Source organism: Bemisia tabaci, chromosome 10 (assembly GCF_918797505.1).
Source record: "Bemisia tabaci chromosome 10, PGI_BMITA_v3".
Lineage (NCBI taxonomy): Eukaryota > Metazoa > Arthropoda > Insecta > Hemiptera > Aleyrodidae > Bemisia > Bemisia tabaci.
This window is the reverse complement of record NC_092802.1, coordinates 39,243,794-39,263,284: the sequence shown is the minus strand read 5'-3', so window position 1 is coordinate 39,263,284 and position 19,491 is coordinate 39,243,794. Positions and strand designations below refer to the sequence as shown.

The following is a 19,491-nucleotide window of genomic DNA, read 5'->3' as shown; positions in this document are numbered from 1 at the left end:
GCACTCTCGTGTGTTAACTGGTATCATGCAATCACCTTGGAGCGCCTTCAAATACCGCAATACTCTCCGCATTGCCAGGGAGTTCGTTTAGTTGCTTAACCTAACTAAACCTAACCAAGGTCACCCCGCGTTTAGAGAAGCACTCTTGTGTGTTAACTGGTATCATGCATTCAAGAAGACAGAAGTTTCGGTTTAAATTTCGAGAAAATGACCACTACTACAGATTATATTCTTTCCTTGCTTCTGAATTTTTAATTTTTTTAAATCAACACTATTGCACATTAGGCGATTGCTAATTGTCAGCGATTTATTCATTCTTTTCATTTATGGTTTTTATGATCGTTTCAATTCATAGTTTATTTTTTATACTTATTCCACCTATTAACCGTTTATTAATTCATTGTATTTGCAATTCTTTCTTGAGATTATCTCTCTATTTACATTTCAGAGAGTAACTCAGATTATTGAGCCCGTCCAGGATGGAATCACGCCTGGATTAAATACAATGAATAAATGGGTTATTCGGCTATATTTTGCATTTAGGAGGTACTATTTCCAGCTCAGTTCAGAAACAACGCATCTACCATTATAAAAAAACTTTTCAAAGCATAGCTTCTAACTATGTAGGAGTAGAAATTTTACTAAAGTTTTGAACTAAATAAAATAAAATTTGGTGGGATAGGCTAGTAATTTCTATTGTTTAACTATGCATATTAGTGAATATACAGAGGGGCCACAAATTTTATTTCCTAAATGCAAAATGTAATCCATTCCATCCATTCTTTCAAAGGAGGGCGTAACTGCTGAATCTTTAGAAATTGAGTTTTCAACGGAATATAGTTCTTTGAGGATGGACGGATCGTACTACTGAGGAGTTCTATCAAAATTGCTCTTTAAATGTCTTTTTTCGAGCCACTTCTCCCATCGAAGGGTAGTTTCACGTGATAAAAACGATGAATGGGGGCACAAAATTTGATTTTAAATATTTTCGTTGAACACACAATAAAAAACTGTCATTACTGAGAAAAATGACATAACTCAGCGGTTTTGTGGGGGAGAGGCGTATCCACCAAACTTTTGAGAAAAATTGAATTTATTTTTCTGATTTGAATTGAGTTGTATCGCTTCAATTACCCCACTTCCGACGGTGCAGTCTTTGCGCATGCGCACTCGGTCAGATTGGACAGGCCGAATATATGTGTTGCAGTATCTAGAGAGATGATCAAACTATCATTTAAAAATGAATTCGTTTTTTAGAAAAAAATTTGAATTTGCCATTTAAACCTGTAGAAAATGGTCGGTAAACAGAAAGTCGCAACGGACACCTTAAAATCGATTCTTTACCAAAGCTTCAAATGGGGGAGATATCGATAATCGATCATTCAAGCTTCGCCACTGATTCAAGGTACTTGGTTCTGGAGTAATGAGAAACACGATTAATCGTAAAATTAATAGTTCGCAGTTATTAATCGCGAGACGTAGTCAAACTCTGCTTCCCGCTCTGGGAAAGTTTGAGATTGAGACATTTGGCAACACGGCGAAGGAAAGTGGCATGGCAGCCTGAAGTGTCACCTGAAGACGAGAGTTGACGAGGGGACCTGGAATCCAATTAGTTCGATTACTGTCCCGAGTTGAGAGTTGAGACACATTTTGTCATCGGGCGCTATCCGTATCGGCGGCGATATCCTCCCCCTCCCCCGCCCTCCAACCCTCGCTTAATCCACTGGCGCCCCCGCCCCCCTCTCAGGAGCAATCACAACGGCTTTACTCGAAGTGCCGCTGACTTCTCAAGGCCCATCCACTGGGCTCCAACCCAAGTGCCGTAACCAAATAACTCGAATCCATTTTCATCTATGAGGGCGTATGTCCATTTTCGACGTTACAAAATTGGATCGCGTTAAGTAAAAAGGGGCCAAGCCACATTAGCTGTGGCAAAATTTGATTGGGCAGTCTAGTTTTTTACAAGAAACCGATTGTGAGGATTTTAATGCAAATTTTACTGAATTTCCTGCATATCACGAAGAAAATTCCTTCAAATTTTCTAAGGAATTCGCACAAACGTTCTCAAGTAAAAAACTAAATTGCCCAGTTAAATTTGGCAATAGCCAATGTGGCTTGGTCCTTTGCCGCTTAATGCGGTCCAATTGTCAAGAACACTTCGTTTTTGGATTAAGGTGGATCTTTAGGACTTCGGAAAAGGATTAGATAGTTGATCGGTCGATGAACTTTTAGAATAGCTACGAATCGGCCTGTTGCAAAATTCAGCCAGAGCAAGAAGAATAGTTGTTTCTTATAGAAAATGACTTAAAAATTACGATCAGCGCATTGGCAAACTCTGGAATACACTCTACTCCCAAGTCTGCGGGACGAAATATGATTTTTGTTATGCTTCACGCTTCAAAAATGATACCAAGGCACAGGCGAAGATTTCGTAGGAAGAGTCGTTCCATCCAACCCTTGAGCTCTACGATGCAACATAGTATTCAACATGTCTGATGCTTCAGCGCGCAAATCGTGAGGAAGCATCATGGTCTTCATCAACGCAAGGGAGATGTAATTATAAACACGCTAGTTGATACAATTCCGTTTCGTCACGTGTGTTTTGGCGGGTTGGCGTCGGACATGTTGAATATTGCGTGGAATCTCAGAGCGCAAGGGCTGGATGGAACGAATCCTCTTACGAAATGGCCACCTGAGTCGGAGTATTGTTTTTAAAGCGGGGAGCTTGAAAAAACGCATATTTCTTAAGCAGATTGTGAAATTAGGAGTCTATTTCAGACTTTTTTGATGCGCTTATGGAAATTTTTGACCCATTTGTCTAGTTAGACAACTCTCCTTTCGCCTCTAGCGGAAGTTTGCAACAGCCCATTTCAGCGTTTTGGTATGTGTTTCCTCTTCAAAGTTTCAACTAACAAAACTCGATTGGAGAGAACACGATGGTGCCACTGGTTTTCTCTGATATCAACTCCCAAGCTCAAAAAAAGCTTTTAAGTTGAGGCCAAAATGGAGGGAATATCCCACGCTATTCTGAAAGTCCACCTCTACATCAAGACAAACTCTCACAGGGCTGCCACTTTATTTGGGGACTCCAAAACTGAAATCACGGCAACCTTGCTAATGCATTTGCTTCCTATCTTCGCGTGGAGAGTTTGTATTGATGTAGAGTAGAGGTGGACTCTCAGGATAGCGTGGGATATCCCCTTCATTTTGGCCTCAACTTGAGAGCTTTTTTGAGCTTGGGAGTTAATTTCAGAGAAAACTGGTGGGACCATCGTGTTTCTCGACTTTTACACAAAAATCAGTGGTCAAATCGCAAATCCCTCACACATGCAACATCTCCATTAGGTCTGGGACCCTCCACGCAGGCCCCAGCCCTAAAGTCGTTTTTTCCATGTAACCGTAACTTTTAGACACCGAATTTCAAAACTACCTGTTTCTCGAAAGAGAGACCCCGATAATTTAAGATGATGTGACGAGTCAACCGGCAGTTCAATGAATCTCGACATTCAGCTTTCAGCTTTTGACAAATAATTTATGAATGAACCGCGCACTGAGCAGAGCGCCGGTTCCCTACAACACGGGACTTGATTTTGAATTCAAAGAACCTGAAATGTCCGTATTTGATCTGCTCTCGTCTAATTCCCGAGTACACGCGATTTTGAGCGTTGCATGTTCCAACTGACCATGCTTGGCCGGGTCTGACCCATTTCATCGCAATTACCGAATGAACCTAGATCACTGTAGTTTCAAAATTTCGACCGTGTCTCATTGTTTAAAATGACATTTTATTGAACGGGGGGGGGGGGGAGGGGCATACTTTATCACATTTTGAGAATTTTCACTCTTTGTGATCAATAATTACAGGATTGTGTCTGCGAATGATAAAACAGACCGTCTGAAAACAGATTAGCCCTGCAGCCTAGAGTATTTTTATAGAGGAGTATGGACAACTCGAAACTTAGGAGGTTAGGTTTGATCAGGTGATGTAGCCCTTGAGCAGAGACAAGAGACCCTCCACTGGCCTCCTAGCGACAGGTGGAAGATTTTACTTTCGGGGATTCAACAGTTCCTTATGGACAATTATTAGGGAGCAACAGTCATCACCTCAATTTCGGCTGTTGACCTACCTACATGGTCAATGATGAGCTTCGGGTGACGTCATGAGCCAAACAAGTTTCGCAAACTTCGGCCATTTTCGACTTGTTTGCAAAACGAAACTGCCAACACGTTGTTAAACATCAACCATGTAGGTAAGTCAACAGTAGAATGCTGAAGTCCCGAAAGTAAAAGCTTCCACAATGGCCAAGATACTAGTGGAGGGTCTCTTGTCTCTGCCCTTGGGGTCCAAAAGGGCAGCCAACCTATGAGCTCGAAGTATCCAGTGGTACTAATTTAAACTGCGAGAGTAGGTACGCTGATCAATAATTATAAAAGCACGTTTAAAACTTTGATTTCGCATACATTTTCTCAGTTTTAAAGACTTAATCCTTATTAACGATTGTTTATAATGCGCTGTCGGCCCTATTGATTCATATTTCAAATGCATAGGTTGTCAGCGGCACTTTTCTAGTGATTTTCGTTTTTCACGTTGTCACCCTTTTGGGCCCTCAGAGCTACATGAATCGAGTTGTCCATACTCTCCCTAGGAAGGTACTCCACTGCAGCCTGATTCACGGAAAAAAAATGGATTGCTGATTTAACAATTAAATTGTTAAAAAATCTGTCCAACATGTTTTAAAAGTACATTTTATAATAGTGCTGGAAAGCTACTAGCGTTTTATTATTGTAAAATCTACATTTAAACATGTCGGAAACTTTTTTTAACTATAAAATTGTTAAAAAAGCATTTTAATTTTTTCCGTGTTGTTGAAATTTTGCGTTTGTCAACAGGATAAGACAAGATTAAGAAGAATTGAGTTGCGTGATTGGTTAGCTTCATCCTTCGTTCTCTAAGTCGTGCTGATATATAGGATGTGATCATCGAGAAGCTAGAGACGAAGAAGCCAGAGCAGTAGGAATTTAACTGCCCGCGAAATTCGTTTCAGAATGCACATGAATATAAACGGGAGGAATAATCCATTCTAATACTATTCTCAGAAAACCGATAAATTCTGAAGCGAAAAGCTCGGGGTTTCTCGTTTATGTTAAAATCTTCGGAGAGCAAATGTGCTAAGAGCTGTTAGACATCGTCTTGCAATTTGGAACTGCAATTTCTGGCTCAACCAAAAAACCACTTATGTGCCTAAGGAAGCTAAAAGTACAAACGTTGTTTCTAAACTGAGCCAGAAATTATAGTTTCTGATTACAAATTTCAATCCTGTTATTTTTTTTTGCTCCTTGAGGCTCAACTTAAACTCTACTCGGCAAAACTTTTAGGAATCGAATCTTCCAACAAGTTTGATGTTCGTTTTTCGAACAGCAGATTACAATTTACGCTTTCCGCTAGGTTTGTTGCATGTACAACGGAATTAAAGGCAAACTTCCGATGAACGATATCACGAGTAGGTTCACACCGTCGTTTAAAAGTACCGATTCAATTCTAGCTTGGGGAACAATATAAAAATAAGCGCGTGTCAGATAGATAACTACTCACGCTCCCCCGTTGACTTGTTGCATATCGATGGTGAAAGTGCAGAAGTAGGTTTCTCGATTTCGGTTCTAGGACATTTCGTCAACGATTTGTTGTCCGAGCACTTGTTTTTTCCAGTAGTTTAAGTCCACGCGTTTTTTCGGCAGGAGAGTTTTGGTCCTCTTACCAATTATTGAGACCCAAAGTTAATTGGTCAACACGTAAATACAAACAACATTTGCTCACGACGTTTTTGGATGAAATGTATAATGTCTTGGTAGAATGAGGGTTTGTTCGTTTTTTGTTTGTTTGGTTGGCCAAACGGAAACAAATATATAAATATATATAATTGAGAATTTTGGCATCAATTCCACGAGGGAAAATTCACTAAAACTCTCTGCACCTCTTCGGTGCAACAGGATTTAATTATCTTTCAAGAAAATCCCATCTTCTTATACCTGAACCGGATGAACCTTTTGATTTTCCTCAGCTGAAGGCTCTTAGATTTTTCCTTTATACGATAACTTCGCGACGGCGCCGGCGTGTCGCGGCGCTTCAAACTACTATTTCGCCATGAAGGTGTAGCACAGTATCATACAAGATTAAAGGCCAGCACCCCAACGTATCATGATTGATGGCATCTCTCAAAAGCACGAAGTTCCCTCGCAAATTAAATCGAGTGACGACGAAAACAAGAGAGCTGCAGTCGAAAAACTTGCTAAGTCCTAGTATCTGGATCCAGTAACGTTTAGCATGATTTTTGAACATAATAAGAGGAAAAAGTGACTTGATTCAAGCAGAAATATGCTCAAATTTACCGCCGAGAAGATTTCCTTAGAAATCAATAGAGAAAATAATGCCTGTTTAGAGAAAAAAGGATGCTTAAATAAAAAGAAAAGTCACTTAGATCAAGCAAAAACCCGCTTTCATTCAGATATTTTATTATTGGTTCAAAATAAAATCTTCTTGACGGCATACTCAAGAACTTTTCTGCTTACATCGAGTCACATTTCTCTCTAATGAAATTCAAAAATTATGCTAAACTTATTAAATACGGATGCTAAGACTAAGTGAGTTTTTTAGATTACCGCTCTCTTTTTGTGACGTAGTATCTTGATTTATTTTGCAAAGAATTAAAGCTCTTTATCCTTAAATGAAGCTTGTCATTCTTGATACATTGGAACGCCTTCAATCTCGTATGATACTGTGCAACACCTATGTAGCGAAATAGTTGCTTGAAACGTCGCGCCGTAGCACTCCGCGCTATAGGCGCGCATAGGCGCCTACAAACCTAACAGGGATACTTCACGCATTGCGCAACGCGTGAAGTATCCCGTTAGGTTTGTAGGTGCCAGTGCAGAGTGCGCATTTCGTTCTGTATTAGGCTCTCTTATTTAGACTCGCGGAGTCAGCGTTTTTCAACTCATGATTTTGAAATGTTTGCTCGCTCTGCACGGATTATTCTAATTTAAATTGATGGGGGAAAACATATGTATTAAAGGAAAATATAACGTTTGTTTTGAAAATATTAGGGTGGTTCCGTGTCTAATTTAATGATTTCCAAGGCTTTTCAATTTTTCTTTTATATTTTGTGCTTTTACTGTGCTACAGCGTGGTATTTTCGGAACCAAACGCTCAAAATTGGACGTGTTTGACTGTAAAAGATCGATGAAAAAATGGGTTAAAACCAAAGATTGCGTCCTCCTTGGTTTTTTCTCTCTCTTTTTCATTTTTGTATAGTTCCTTTCAACACAAGTACAGCTCATTGAGATTAAAATCGATGCCATCGCTTGGAAACAGTTATAAAAATATTTGCCACGTTTTAAAAATATAAAGTTTTTAAAATGAAGGAATGTCATCATTTAAAAAAAGGTATATTATATATACGGTTTATTTTAAATCGACAATGTCGTATATACACCCAGTTTCAAAATTCTCTGTAAAGACTTTAATAGCCTGTGACGCTGAATGTCTTAAAATATATTAACTAACTAACTTTATGGATAGAAATAAAAACAAATATTCACCAATGACAATTTGAAAGATGAATCAAAAGAAGAAAGTAACATTTCATTTACAAAATGAGTTACCATAACAACACCTTCTTCTCTCTCAATTTTCTAATTCCATATATTGTCAAAATAATTTTACATACGGACTGAAATATAACCTTTGGACCAAGTCACTGTTTCTTATTTTACACGTGGACGTAAATTACTGGACTAAACAGGAGCCCGGACAAAAAATCGTTGACGGAATGTCCTGATACCCTCGATTTTTGACAGTTTTGAGTTAGCTCCATAAACGTTTTAACTAAAGTTTATATATCGTGTATATAAGTTTTATATAAAATGCCCATGAAAATAATTATTCATATTTTCAGAAGATAACGTTTATATAAAATTTATATAATTGAGGAAGGGTTTTTATAAATTTTCTTTATACGTATAGTATCCTTTTGCTTAATTTGCTTATTATAACTGTTATATAAATGACCTGAATGACTTTAACGTAAACCTATCTCATTTTCATGAATGATGATGATGATCTCATTTCAATGAACACCCTCGACTCTCGGACTGCGTGGGATAGGTATTATTAGAGGTACTAATGGCTCCGAGACGAGTTAAAAGGGGATATCTCGGCACACAATCCGAGGAGCCCTGTTACCTCAGTTGGTAGCGTGTCTGGCTCATAACCCTGCCCAGTTAGACAGCAATATTTTAAAAATATTGAAATTTAATATATTTTTAAAATGTTTTTCATGTATTTTTAAAATATTTTCAAAAGTACTTTTGAAATACAATCAATGAATATTTTTAAAACATTTTAAAAATATATTAAAAATATAAAAAATTAAAATTTTTAAAATAATATTTTATAATATTTTTAAAGTATATCATAATTATTTTTGTTAATATTTTAAAAATATTATTAAATATTATTTTAAAAATTTTGATTTTTTTTAAAATGTTTAAATTAATATTATAAAAATTTAAAAAAAGGAAATGATAATAATAATAAATAAATAACATAAATACATCGACATAAATTCAAACTAGAAAAAGGCCCAAATAATTAAAACTGGAAAAAGACGCAATTATAAAGTTAAAAAATAGAGAGAGAGAGAGAGTTAAAAAAATGAGAGTTAAAAAAAAATAGAGAGAGTTAGAAAAAATGATAGTTAAAAATCATGATAGTTAAAAAAAAGAGAGAGCTAAAAAAATGAGAGAGAGTTAAAAAAAATGAAAATGAAAAAATTACATCATGAAATAAAAAACAATAAATAAATAAATAATAAATAATAAAGTCTGGTAAAATATGTTGTTGAAGATATCGTCTATCTGCCAGCAAGAGATTGTAACGAATAAATTCGAGAAGTCAACTAAAACGGTAGTGGAAATAAGTCTCTTGGGTCTAGGGTCCAGACTCATGAAAAATTTGACAAGAAAAAATACGCATGATTCATTCGCAGTGTTACTTGAATCCAGAGCCAAGCTTAATTTAAGCAGATTTCCTTCTGATTAACGCAAAAACCCAATTAAACTAGAGTATTTTTTCTTGGTAATTTTTTTTAAGAGCCTGCACTCCAAAAAACTTTTTTTTACGGTGTTCATTAAATTAAATCGCCAATAAAGCTCTTCATTAAAGTGATGGACAGATATTCTCAAATCCTCCTGCAAATTTGGCTTCGATGGAGGGTAATCTGACTCATACGTCGTTTTTCCGCGAGCCTGACATATTCGACCGCGATACGATTCCATCGATCGAGTACCGATATTTCCCCATTTGAAGCCGTGGTAAAGAATCGATTATTAAGGCGTTCGCTGCGAACACCCTGATTATCGATACTTTTCCACAGATTTAAATGTTAGATCAATCGATACATCGAAAAACACGCCACGCCACAATCGATCACCGCACGACAAGCGGGGCGACCCGGATTTGCGGGTTGCATACGTGTCCGGGGCAACGTTTGATTCCTAACTCCCCCTCCCCATCTACACCCCCCTCCCACGAGTCGAGCTCATATTGTCATCACAGATTAGTCCCTGTTAACGACCGCCCTCCCTCGCGGCACGGCGGGACGATTGAACCCGCCAACTCCGCCTTGAAGGGACAGCGTGTGAATTGCAAGGGGGGCAGCAATGGGGGTGCAGGGGGGCGGTGGGTGGGGTCTTAGACGCGTCATCATCATATCCGTGATGCGATAATTGATGGACACGGCTCGGGGATTATACAATCACCCCTCTCGGTTTCTGGGACACCAAATCCATGACGTCATGATAGCGGATATTCTGCCGCGCTACGGAAAAACTACCCACCACTGTATGTGTTGCAAAATTTCTTCGGATCACTGTTAAAAATCCCGGCGCGAAATTCACGCTACTCAGTTGCTATTTTGACCACCTGTTACTCTGAGTGAATGGATCCGGCGCGAAATCATAGAGTACATAGAGTCGTAATGTAATTGGGAGAGCTGGCGCCACTTTTAAGCATTTTCCATGTCCCGAATTCCGAGACTCCTGTGTGACGCCGGGTCACTTTTTCGATACATAATCGATTGTTTGCGATACACGGGTACCCGGCCATCCGATGACAACAACAACAACAACAAAGGAGATAGGAATTACCACGTATTCCACACCGCCATTTTGGATCGAAAATGTATCGAAAAAGCGACCCGAACTCGGCGCACACCGGGTTCGGAATTCGTCGAGCAGAACATGGCGCCAGATCTCCCATTTACATTACGAATCTATGTACTCTATGCGCGAAATGAGCTCGGCGCGAATTTCACGGTCTGGCGGGAGTGAAAATCTGACGGGCAAACGTAAAATGGAACTGCCGCAGCATGGATTCGAACTCAAGTCGCGGTTTCAGGACATTTTGTCAACGATTTTTTGTCCGCGCACCTTTTTTGTCCGGTAGTTTACGCTCACACGTAAAATAAGCAATGGTGACTTGGTCCAAGCGTTATATTTTAGTCGGTATGTAAAATTATATTGACAATATGGAAACGAGAAGTTGAGAGAGAAGGAGGTGTTGTAATGGTTGCTCATTTTCTGAATGAAATGTTATTACTTTCTCCTTTTGAATCATCTTTTTAAATTGTCATTGGTGAATATTTGATTTTATTTCTATCCTTAAAATATTCGATGCACAATATACCTTATATATGTATGGGTACTGTTTTTATTTTTTTAATTTTTCTTTACGAAATTCTTACTTCATTTTGAAAATATTTATATTTTTAAAACGTGACAAATATTTGTAAAACCCTTTCCAAGTGACATTAACCTCAATAAGCCGCAGTTGTGCTGACAAAAACTGCAAAAATGAATAGAAGAGGGAACAAAACCAAGAAGCACGCAATCTTCAGTTTTAACCCATTTGTACATCGATCTTTTAGGGTCAAATACGTCAAATTTTGAGCGTTTGGTTGCACGTACACCTCGCTGCAGCACAATAAAAGCAAAAAAGGTGAACAAAAAGTTATAGTGCTTTAGAAATCATTAAAGACATGGAACCACCAATATTTAAAAAAACAAATATTATTATTCTCCTTTGATAAAGTGATACATATTTTTCCCCATCTATTTAAATGAAAATAATCAATGCAGAGTGTGCAAACATTTCAAAATCATGAGTTAAAAATGCGAGTATAAATATTAAAGCCTAACACAGCGGAGCGGCGTGCTGCCAGCGCGAGAGACTCGCTGGCGCCTACAAACCTAAGTGGATACTTCACGCATTGCACAATGCTTGAAGTATCCACTTAGGTTTGTAGGCGCCAATGCGCATTCCGTGCTGGCCGCCCGCCCGCCTTGCGGCGGCGCCTGAAGCAACTATTTTACAACAGGTATAGCACACATAGATAGATATAGTGAAGAGTTGCACGGTATTATACGAAATTGAAAGTATTAAGAATGGCAGGCATCCTTTAAAAGTACAGATCTTGCCTCGCGAAATAAATCAAGATACTTATCGTGGAAAGATCTAAGAGCCTTTAGCTGAGGCAAATATAGAGGTTTATTCAGTTCAGGTATAACAAGATGGGAAAATCTTGAAAGATAATTAAGTCCTTTTACACCAAAGAGGTGTAGAGAGTTTTAGTGAATTTTGTCTCATGGAATTGACGCTCCCCCATTTTTACCAAAACTCTCAACTACATATTATTCTCCGTTGGACCAAACAAACAAAACAAAAAAACAAGGAAACCCTCATTCTTCCAGGACATTTTAAAGTTTCATCCAAAAACGTCGTGAGCAATTGTCGTTTGTATTTACATGTGGGCCAATTAACTTTGGGTCTCAACTGGCATGTAAAGCAAAACTCTCGTGCCGAAAAAACGCGTGGAAGTAAATTACTGGAAAAACAGGTGCGCAGACAAAAAGTCGTTGACGAAATGTCCTATAATCCGAGTTGCGGCGGTGAAAAACGAGTGCTCTACCACTTTGCCATTCAGCGATCTTACCAAGACGCCCTGAATTCACGCTACTTGAGGTACCTCAACTAATTCGTCCGTCGTTGGTGATATTTACGCTCTGATCCTTTCATTCAGAGTGCGGCGCGACATCGCGCTGGATTTTTTTTTTTTTCACGCCGGCTATTCACTCTGAGTATATCATTGATTTTTAACAGTGAGGATATGAGTTTCCAGGGAGGCTTTTAAATTCCTTTTTCACTGAAAAAAAAGATTGGTAGAATTTACCATTCCTTCAAGCTGTATTTCACACAGCGTCAATTTAGAGTCAATTCCGTTAAAAGAAAGGTAAACGTTACTATATACTGGTTCGGGTAACCATTCATCTAGCAGAATCGACTTGAAGATTGGTAGAATTTACCATTCCTTCACGCTGAGTGAAATACAGCGTGAAGGAATGGTACATCCTACCCACCTTTTTTTTCAGTGTGCACACAAATTCACGGTGACAAAAAGTAGAACTGATAGTGCATCTTCATATTGTATGAAATGGTTTTTAAGAGTGTTTACGCTGTACAATGAAATCATCTACTCGTATAGAATAGAATAATATATTTTTTCAAATTAAATATTAAAACTGCTGAAATCTGCGTGATTCTTGCAGCAGGCCTAGATGACGAAAAAATGATAAGGGAGGTTAATGGTATCACTGAGAGAAAAGTTCCGCTGTATGAACTGTAGCACAACAGAAAGTTGTGTTTTTTTCTCGCGCAACAGAAATATATACGATCATACTTTTAGACCAGGCCAGTCTATTAGAATAGTTTGGTGGCATGCACGAACTTTATTAGGGGCCGGGTTATAGAAATCAAAGGTACGGTTATAAGAACCGGCAGAAAAGAAACACCGTGCTTAGGAAAAATGCCGTATGAGCATTTGAGGATTGCCAAATTTTCTTCAATAACATGTTTATTTTTTAATACAGTTATGAATATTTTATCTGGAAAATTTCAGAAAGTTTGGATCGTAAAATTTTTCGGAAAAATTGGAGGAGAGGTATTCACAGATTTTTCTGAAAATTCGCATTGTATTAAAGGAGATTTGGCAACGTCTAAGGCTCATACGGCGGTCTTCCTTAGAACGGCAGTATGGATAATTGGGTGTGTGTACGGCCGAGCTTTTCTCTCAGTGTAAGTAAAGCTGGTTTCTCTTGATATTAGCTGTAGAAATCATATGTGAGGTATGGAACATGTTAATTTCACCGCGTATTATTTCCATTTTCCTGCATTTTCGTCTTGCTACATCTACTTTCATCCGAAAAATTAATTCTGCATTAAAGAAAAATAACAGGAAAACATGAAATTGACCTTTGTGTGGAACATTTTTCCTTTAGTCAAAGGAGCGTTTCTTGGTTTTCCTTCATAATTGTACAGTCTGTAAATTACACCTTCTTCACTCTCTCAAGGCATAATTATTATTCTCGTTATATTGCGCTTCAACTGTAAATGTTCCGAATCTTTCGCTGATTCAATTCAAAGGCACAAACTTTTATACTTTAATTAGTTCATCTCGGAATCTTATGATGAGGTTCATATCGCCGGCCGGCCAGGTTGGCCTAGTGGTCAGCGCGTCTGACCCCAGGCCAATAGGTCCCGGGTTCAAACCCTGCTGCTGGCGACAAATTTTCACGGAACTGACGAGTGGATCTGCTGAAACAGACTTCACTTGGCCATAATCCCTAAAAATTTGAGAGCCGAGAGCATAAATGGGTAGTTTTGGCAGCTTTACTGGGCTTTTCCCGATAAGCCGCGCTGAAATTGGCAAAAAAAAAGAAAAAAAAGAGGCGACTAACAAGAAAGGAAGAATTTACCATAAAAGCCAGATAGTATTAATAAGAACATGAAACGCAGCAGTATCAAGCTAGAGCAAAAGAGTCGCATATTATAAGTTGTTAAGAAAAATCGAGTTGTAAATTTTCTCGACTTGCTATTGACAAAGGGCATGATTTTTAAAGCAATTAACAATTCGAGCCTGGAAGATGTTCTTGCACTATAAACGAAGAATTGAAGGCGCTCTGTCCTTTTAGATCCTCGTAGAGCTATCCGCGGAGTGCTTGGAGATTCAAAACGCCTTCACATTCTTGCATATGCAACATGGACATCTACAAAGCTCGAATAGTTGCATCCATGCGCCTTAATGAAATTCGTTCAGAATTCGTAGCGCTAATATGTCGGCTAAATATGAATGAACAATTCGGCTGTGATTTCTAGAGCCAGAAGTTTAGAAATTACATGGATCTTGATAGCGAAAAGAAAGTTCAAACTGACTTTTTGATGCTTAAAAATTGTAATGTAAGGTAAATTTTTCACAGATTATGCATCAAGACTATAGTTTCACGTAAAATCATCTGTATCTCATTTTTTTTTCAAAAACTGCTTTATGCTCTCTGTCCTCCAAGCCCTAATTTCAAAAGTTATGCATTAAATGGGAGGCAATGGGGCCTCCAGGGCCGTTTCATTGTAAATTCCACGAGATCGTAGCCACGACTCTTTTGCTCTAAACTACTGATAAATCAACTAGTAAAGTAGCTGCTACCACCAGAAAAATAAAGTCAAGGTCTCCTCTTACCTAGACGCTGGAAACACAAATAAATGAATTAGAGATGCTTGAAAGACATACGCAAGGAACATCATGCTGCTGGAAAGAAGTTTGCGATTAATCCAACGGACGCGGGGCAGTGCTGGACAGATGTGGCTCCAAGTTGCACAATTTTAACACCAATAATTCCGCGAACAGGGGAAGAACTTTTCTCGAAAATGGAGAAGTCGGTGGGTTGAAACGGACCGGGGGGAGGGGGGGTTCCACTGCACCGATGAAACTGCACTGGGAGAGGGGCAGAGGTAACTAAGGATGGGGGGAGGCACGCACATCACTAAACCGAACCAACCGCGATTGGGGGTGACACTTTTTCACTTATGGGGATCCTAATTATCGAACACAGCACAATTCACACTTTAAAATTTTTGAAAGAGAGGAGATCCGCGAGGTTGGGGGTGAATTTACTCTTCAAAGCGAAGGGGAAATTGATCGAGTAGGGATGAATATCACTGCCTGCGGAAAGATTTTCGTTAGCGAATGGAACATTTTTCGAGCACTTCGGACCTTTGTAGCCTTGAGGGAAAATTGCGAAATATAAAAAGGAATATGTGAAAAAAACTCATAAAAGAATGAAACCACTGGAATAATTGCAATAAAAAATTGAGAGAGTGTGATATTAAGCGAAAAGTTGGGGGAGAGGAAGGAAAAAGTACAATAACACCGAACTGAATAATGCATTTGGTAAATATAAGAGAAATTGGAGGATAGGAAGGAATCGAGGATGGTTTTGAGCTGAACTTGTTTGACACTTTCGTCCCATTTTCTCATGCTCGAATGTGCTGGGTGAGTTGATTTTGGGTCATTTATAAAAATTGCGTTTACGGTGCAAGTTTGGCTGTAAAATGCGCGATTTAAAGGTGTGACACTTTCAAGAATCAGATTTACTGGAATTACTATTTGGAGGAACTATGATGCCCTGATTTGAAGAATGCGTATCTCTGAATGCGATGTTGCAAATCTCGGCTAATGTGTTATTTTTTATAAAAGGACATCTAACAAATGATTTCTCTTGTGAATTTTCTGTGAATTTTCTTCACGTGATAAAACCAATTCATAAAGAATTCTATAGCTATCTTTTAGTTCATTCCCTTACAAAAAAACTAGAAAGCAGAAACTTATGTCTGTTAGTCATTAAAATACAAAATAAGTGGCAGTCCTTTCAGCATCAGCTCACCGAGCAATTTTGAAGCTGTGAGATAATAGGAATCGTCATCCAAAAAAAGAGGGATTTTAATTTTTGCAAATTCATATTCCATTTAAACCGCGAGGAAGGAAATACGTAATTTAGAACCTTTTTTTCTGAAAGATCAAAATTTAGTCGTAAAAGATTTTTTAAACCGTGCTTTACAAACGGAACATTGGCTCACGTCAACAGAAAAAAATTATTTTGCTGATGAAATAGCCTTTGAGCTCTACTGCCACCAATCTGCGGCAGCGTTCTTAATCCTAATGCCGAGCAATTATTGAAAAAGAAAAGCTGTCAAAAAGTATCAATAAACAAGTTCTGAATAATTACATCTTTAGTCGATGTAAAGAGGATTTTCATTGATTTTACACGATCCTCTTCCAAGTTCTACTGAATTTTGCAAAAATTAAAATATTCCTGATTTTTTGAGCGTGCAAACAAGTCTCTCGCAGAAAGAGGAAAATGAAATACGATAATCTCAAAAATTGTGGGGAAAAACTTGTCATACTAGGTGTGCTGAATTAGAAGCCGGATTTTGATGATTACTAGCCCACCCTGCGTCCTAACAAAGTTTTCTCTGGCTTTCCAGAAAATCAATAATCTACTTGAGAATTTTTCGATCACAAACCTGCAAAATTTCAGTCAGTTTTATCGGTATACATCTTAAAGTAAGGCAAACTCATGAGTGCTCAGGTACTTTCATATTTTTCCAACAATAAGGAACATCTCGTTGTTATTTATGTAAACATGTGGGTTTCACAATGCACTTCGAACTACCGATACTATTTTGAAAATTGAAAAATTGAGCGCCCGTAATTCTGACACCCGGCACTTGTCCAATGCTGGTTCGTTCAATGTTAACGAACTTTTCAAACAGATTTATTCGAGTCACATTGCGTTGTCAAAAAGAAACATGGGTGCATTGAAAAAATACTCATCTAGAGAGAGAGAGAGGAATTTGTTTCAGATGTCACTTTAAAAAAACAATATAAGTCGGTCCTTTTTCAACAAACAGCGAAGTGCTTTACTTGCGGTAAAGCCAATTTTATACCCCTAAAAATAAGGATTTGTTGAACGACTAATTGCCGTTCGATGGACACAATTTCACTTTTTGCAATAATTTATAAAATTCATGAATGCTGATTTTTTTTTTTTTTTTTTTTTTTTTTTTTTTTTTACGGAAATAAATACAGGCTTCACAGCTGTCTATCTTTTTGTAGTTCTGTAGTTTTTGTGGAGATTGTAGTTCCTAATGGAAAAAAAATTAGAGCCGGCCAGGTTGGTCTAGCGGTCAGCGCGTCTGGCTCCAGGTCAATAGGTCTCGGGTTCGAATCCCGGTGGAGGCGACAAATTTTCACGGAGCTGACGAGTGGATCTGCAGAAACAGATTCCACTCAGCCTTAATCCCTGAAAATTTGAAAGCCGGAGCTTGGATGTCCCTATCGCCCTGTTGTTCGAGGACATTAAATCTCTGTCTATAGTTGGCTGTAGAACCAGAGTGAGCCTCTCAGTAACAAACATTTCTTTCTTTTAATGTAGCAAGAATGACATGTTATGTGCTATCGCCCTTCGTGTCAAGATCTATTCAAAGAAAGTATTATAGAGATAATTATGATTAACCATTAAACAAAATTCTAACTTTAACTTTTATCACCTTAATCATAGTAACCACGGGCTATTCATTAATTTCGGGGGGAAGAGGTATAAACCATTAAACCTGAAAAAAAAGAAAGGGGAAAAAAATAGTCCAGTTGTTAGAAAGACACGAAAATAGCGGCTGACTCAATGGCAGGACTTGCCTTGCCAGAAGCGGCGGACCGACAAAGCTGCCTGAAATTTTGCAGTTCAGTAATGGAAAAGTTCTCAATGAGATTATTGACTTTCCGGAGAGCCGAAGAGAATTCGTTGAGACGCAAAGCGGGCCGAGGGGATCAGGAAAACGCGGCTTCTGACCGGGCGCACCTCGTATGCCATGAATTGAACTAGAGCTTGAATGAGATTAAAATTTCGAAATAAAAAGAGGTAAGTCGTTCAAGAAAGAGAGTGGCTGTGAGCCGGAGCAGGGCCCGGGGGTGTCGGACTCACCTATAAATAAGAAAAAAATGAGCAAGCCTAGTTCCCTCATGGAGGCTTTTAACGTTCGACCCAGGATCTGGAGGCCCTTGGAGTGACGGGACAATTTGAATATTCGAAAAACGCGGACTAATCTAATGACCCTAAGGATGGCCAGGGACATGGCCTGGTTCGTCGACTTGTCCTGCGGGGAGACGGGGGCCTTGGGGTGGTTGATGGCGTCCTCCTCCTCTGCTACGACCGTGGCCAGGGTGATGAAGTACGGAATGATGGCGATTATATCGATGATGTTCATGACGTCGCCGCAAAAGTTGAACTTGTTCGGGCAGGCCAGGAACCGCACCGTCAGCTCGAACGAGAACCAGACGATGCACACCGTTTCAATCAGGAAGAACGGGTCCGTCATGTCCGGTACCTGGCGAAAACACAAAAAAACGCCCTCTTAACCCATTGACTTATGATTTAAGGCGATTCGATGGACGCCATATTTTGTGTCGGAACGGCATGCGATATATCGCATCAATTGGTTCCATTTTCTCAGCTACTCGTCATTTTTCTCCAATTTTGAGATCGCAATTCTGTTGTCAGGAGATTTCTAAAGCACTCACTTACCAATTGGACGTATTTCTACCAAACAGACCTATGTGCAGGTGAGAAATATGGGGTGTGCTCTAGAAAGCTGCATAAGAAGCAATGTAAAAGTGGGCGTGATTCCTTTTGAAGAATTGGAAAAGCGGGATTTTAAATTCTAGCAAACAGACCTATGTGCCAACTGAATGCGAGATTCATGAGCCGCGGGTATGGCAAGAGAGCGTTGTGGACAGGGCTCATGAGTTAAAGCGCCCCGACGACGATTACCCCCTCACGCGTGTGCTCGATCATTGCCGCTGACGTCACTGGCGCTTTATTATTCTCTTTCACTCTTACGGCCAGAGAACTAACGAGCACACTCCATATTTCTCACCTCCACATAGGTCTGTTTGGTAGAAATACGTCCAATTTTGAGATCGCAATTCTGTTGTCAGGAGACTAAAGCACTCACTTAACAATTTTAACAAAGAAATTCTATGTTATTAAGGCGTGGTTTTTTTAGAGAGAAAACATCGCATTCGATACTGATATCGAAACTGCACTCGAATGCGATATTTTCTCTCTAAAAAAACCACGCGTTTATTACGTTGAATTTCTTTGTTAAAATTGGTAAGCGAGTGCTTTAGTCTCCTGACAACAGAATTGCGATCTCAAAATTGGAGAAAAATGACGAGTAGCTGAAAAAATGGAACCAATTGATGCGATATATCGCATGCCGTTCTGATACAAAATATGGCGTCCATCGAATCACCTTGATTTGACGAAAATCAGTAACTTTGAGCACTTCAAAATGGACTGAGTTAAGCGGAAAGGAACCAACCCACATTTTGGGAAAAATTGAGTTATGAGTGGTTTTGAACTCAACCACCGCTCTACTATCTATCGCCGAAAATTCAAAATTTTTGTTGGGGCAAATTTTGCAGAAATTGAACTCGAAGTTTATCTTTTACATTGAGTCTTATGCAGGAGCCAAACTTTAAACCTCTT

General features: G+C 38.9%; 1 protein-coding gene across 2 annotated transcripts in view; it reads right to left on the bottom strand.

Annotated features, from left to right (window-relative positions):
- Sh (Potassium voltage-gated channel protein Shaker) overlaps positions 1–19,491 on the bottom strand; it is a 513,106-nt gene that overhangs the window by 36,177 nt on the left and 457,438 nt on the right. For both annotated transcript variants that reach the window (XM_072305153.1, XM_072305152.1), the window contains exon 5: positions 17,926–18,328. In XM_072305153.1, coding sequence (XP_072161254.1) covers positions 17,926–18,328 — 403 coding nt within the window. The remainder of the gene's footprint in view (positions 1–17,925; positions 18,329–19,491) is intronic.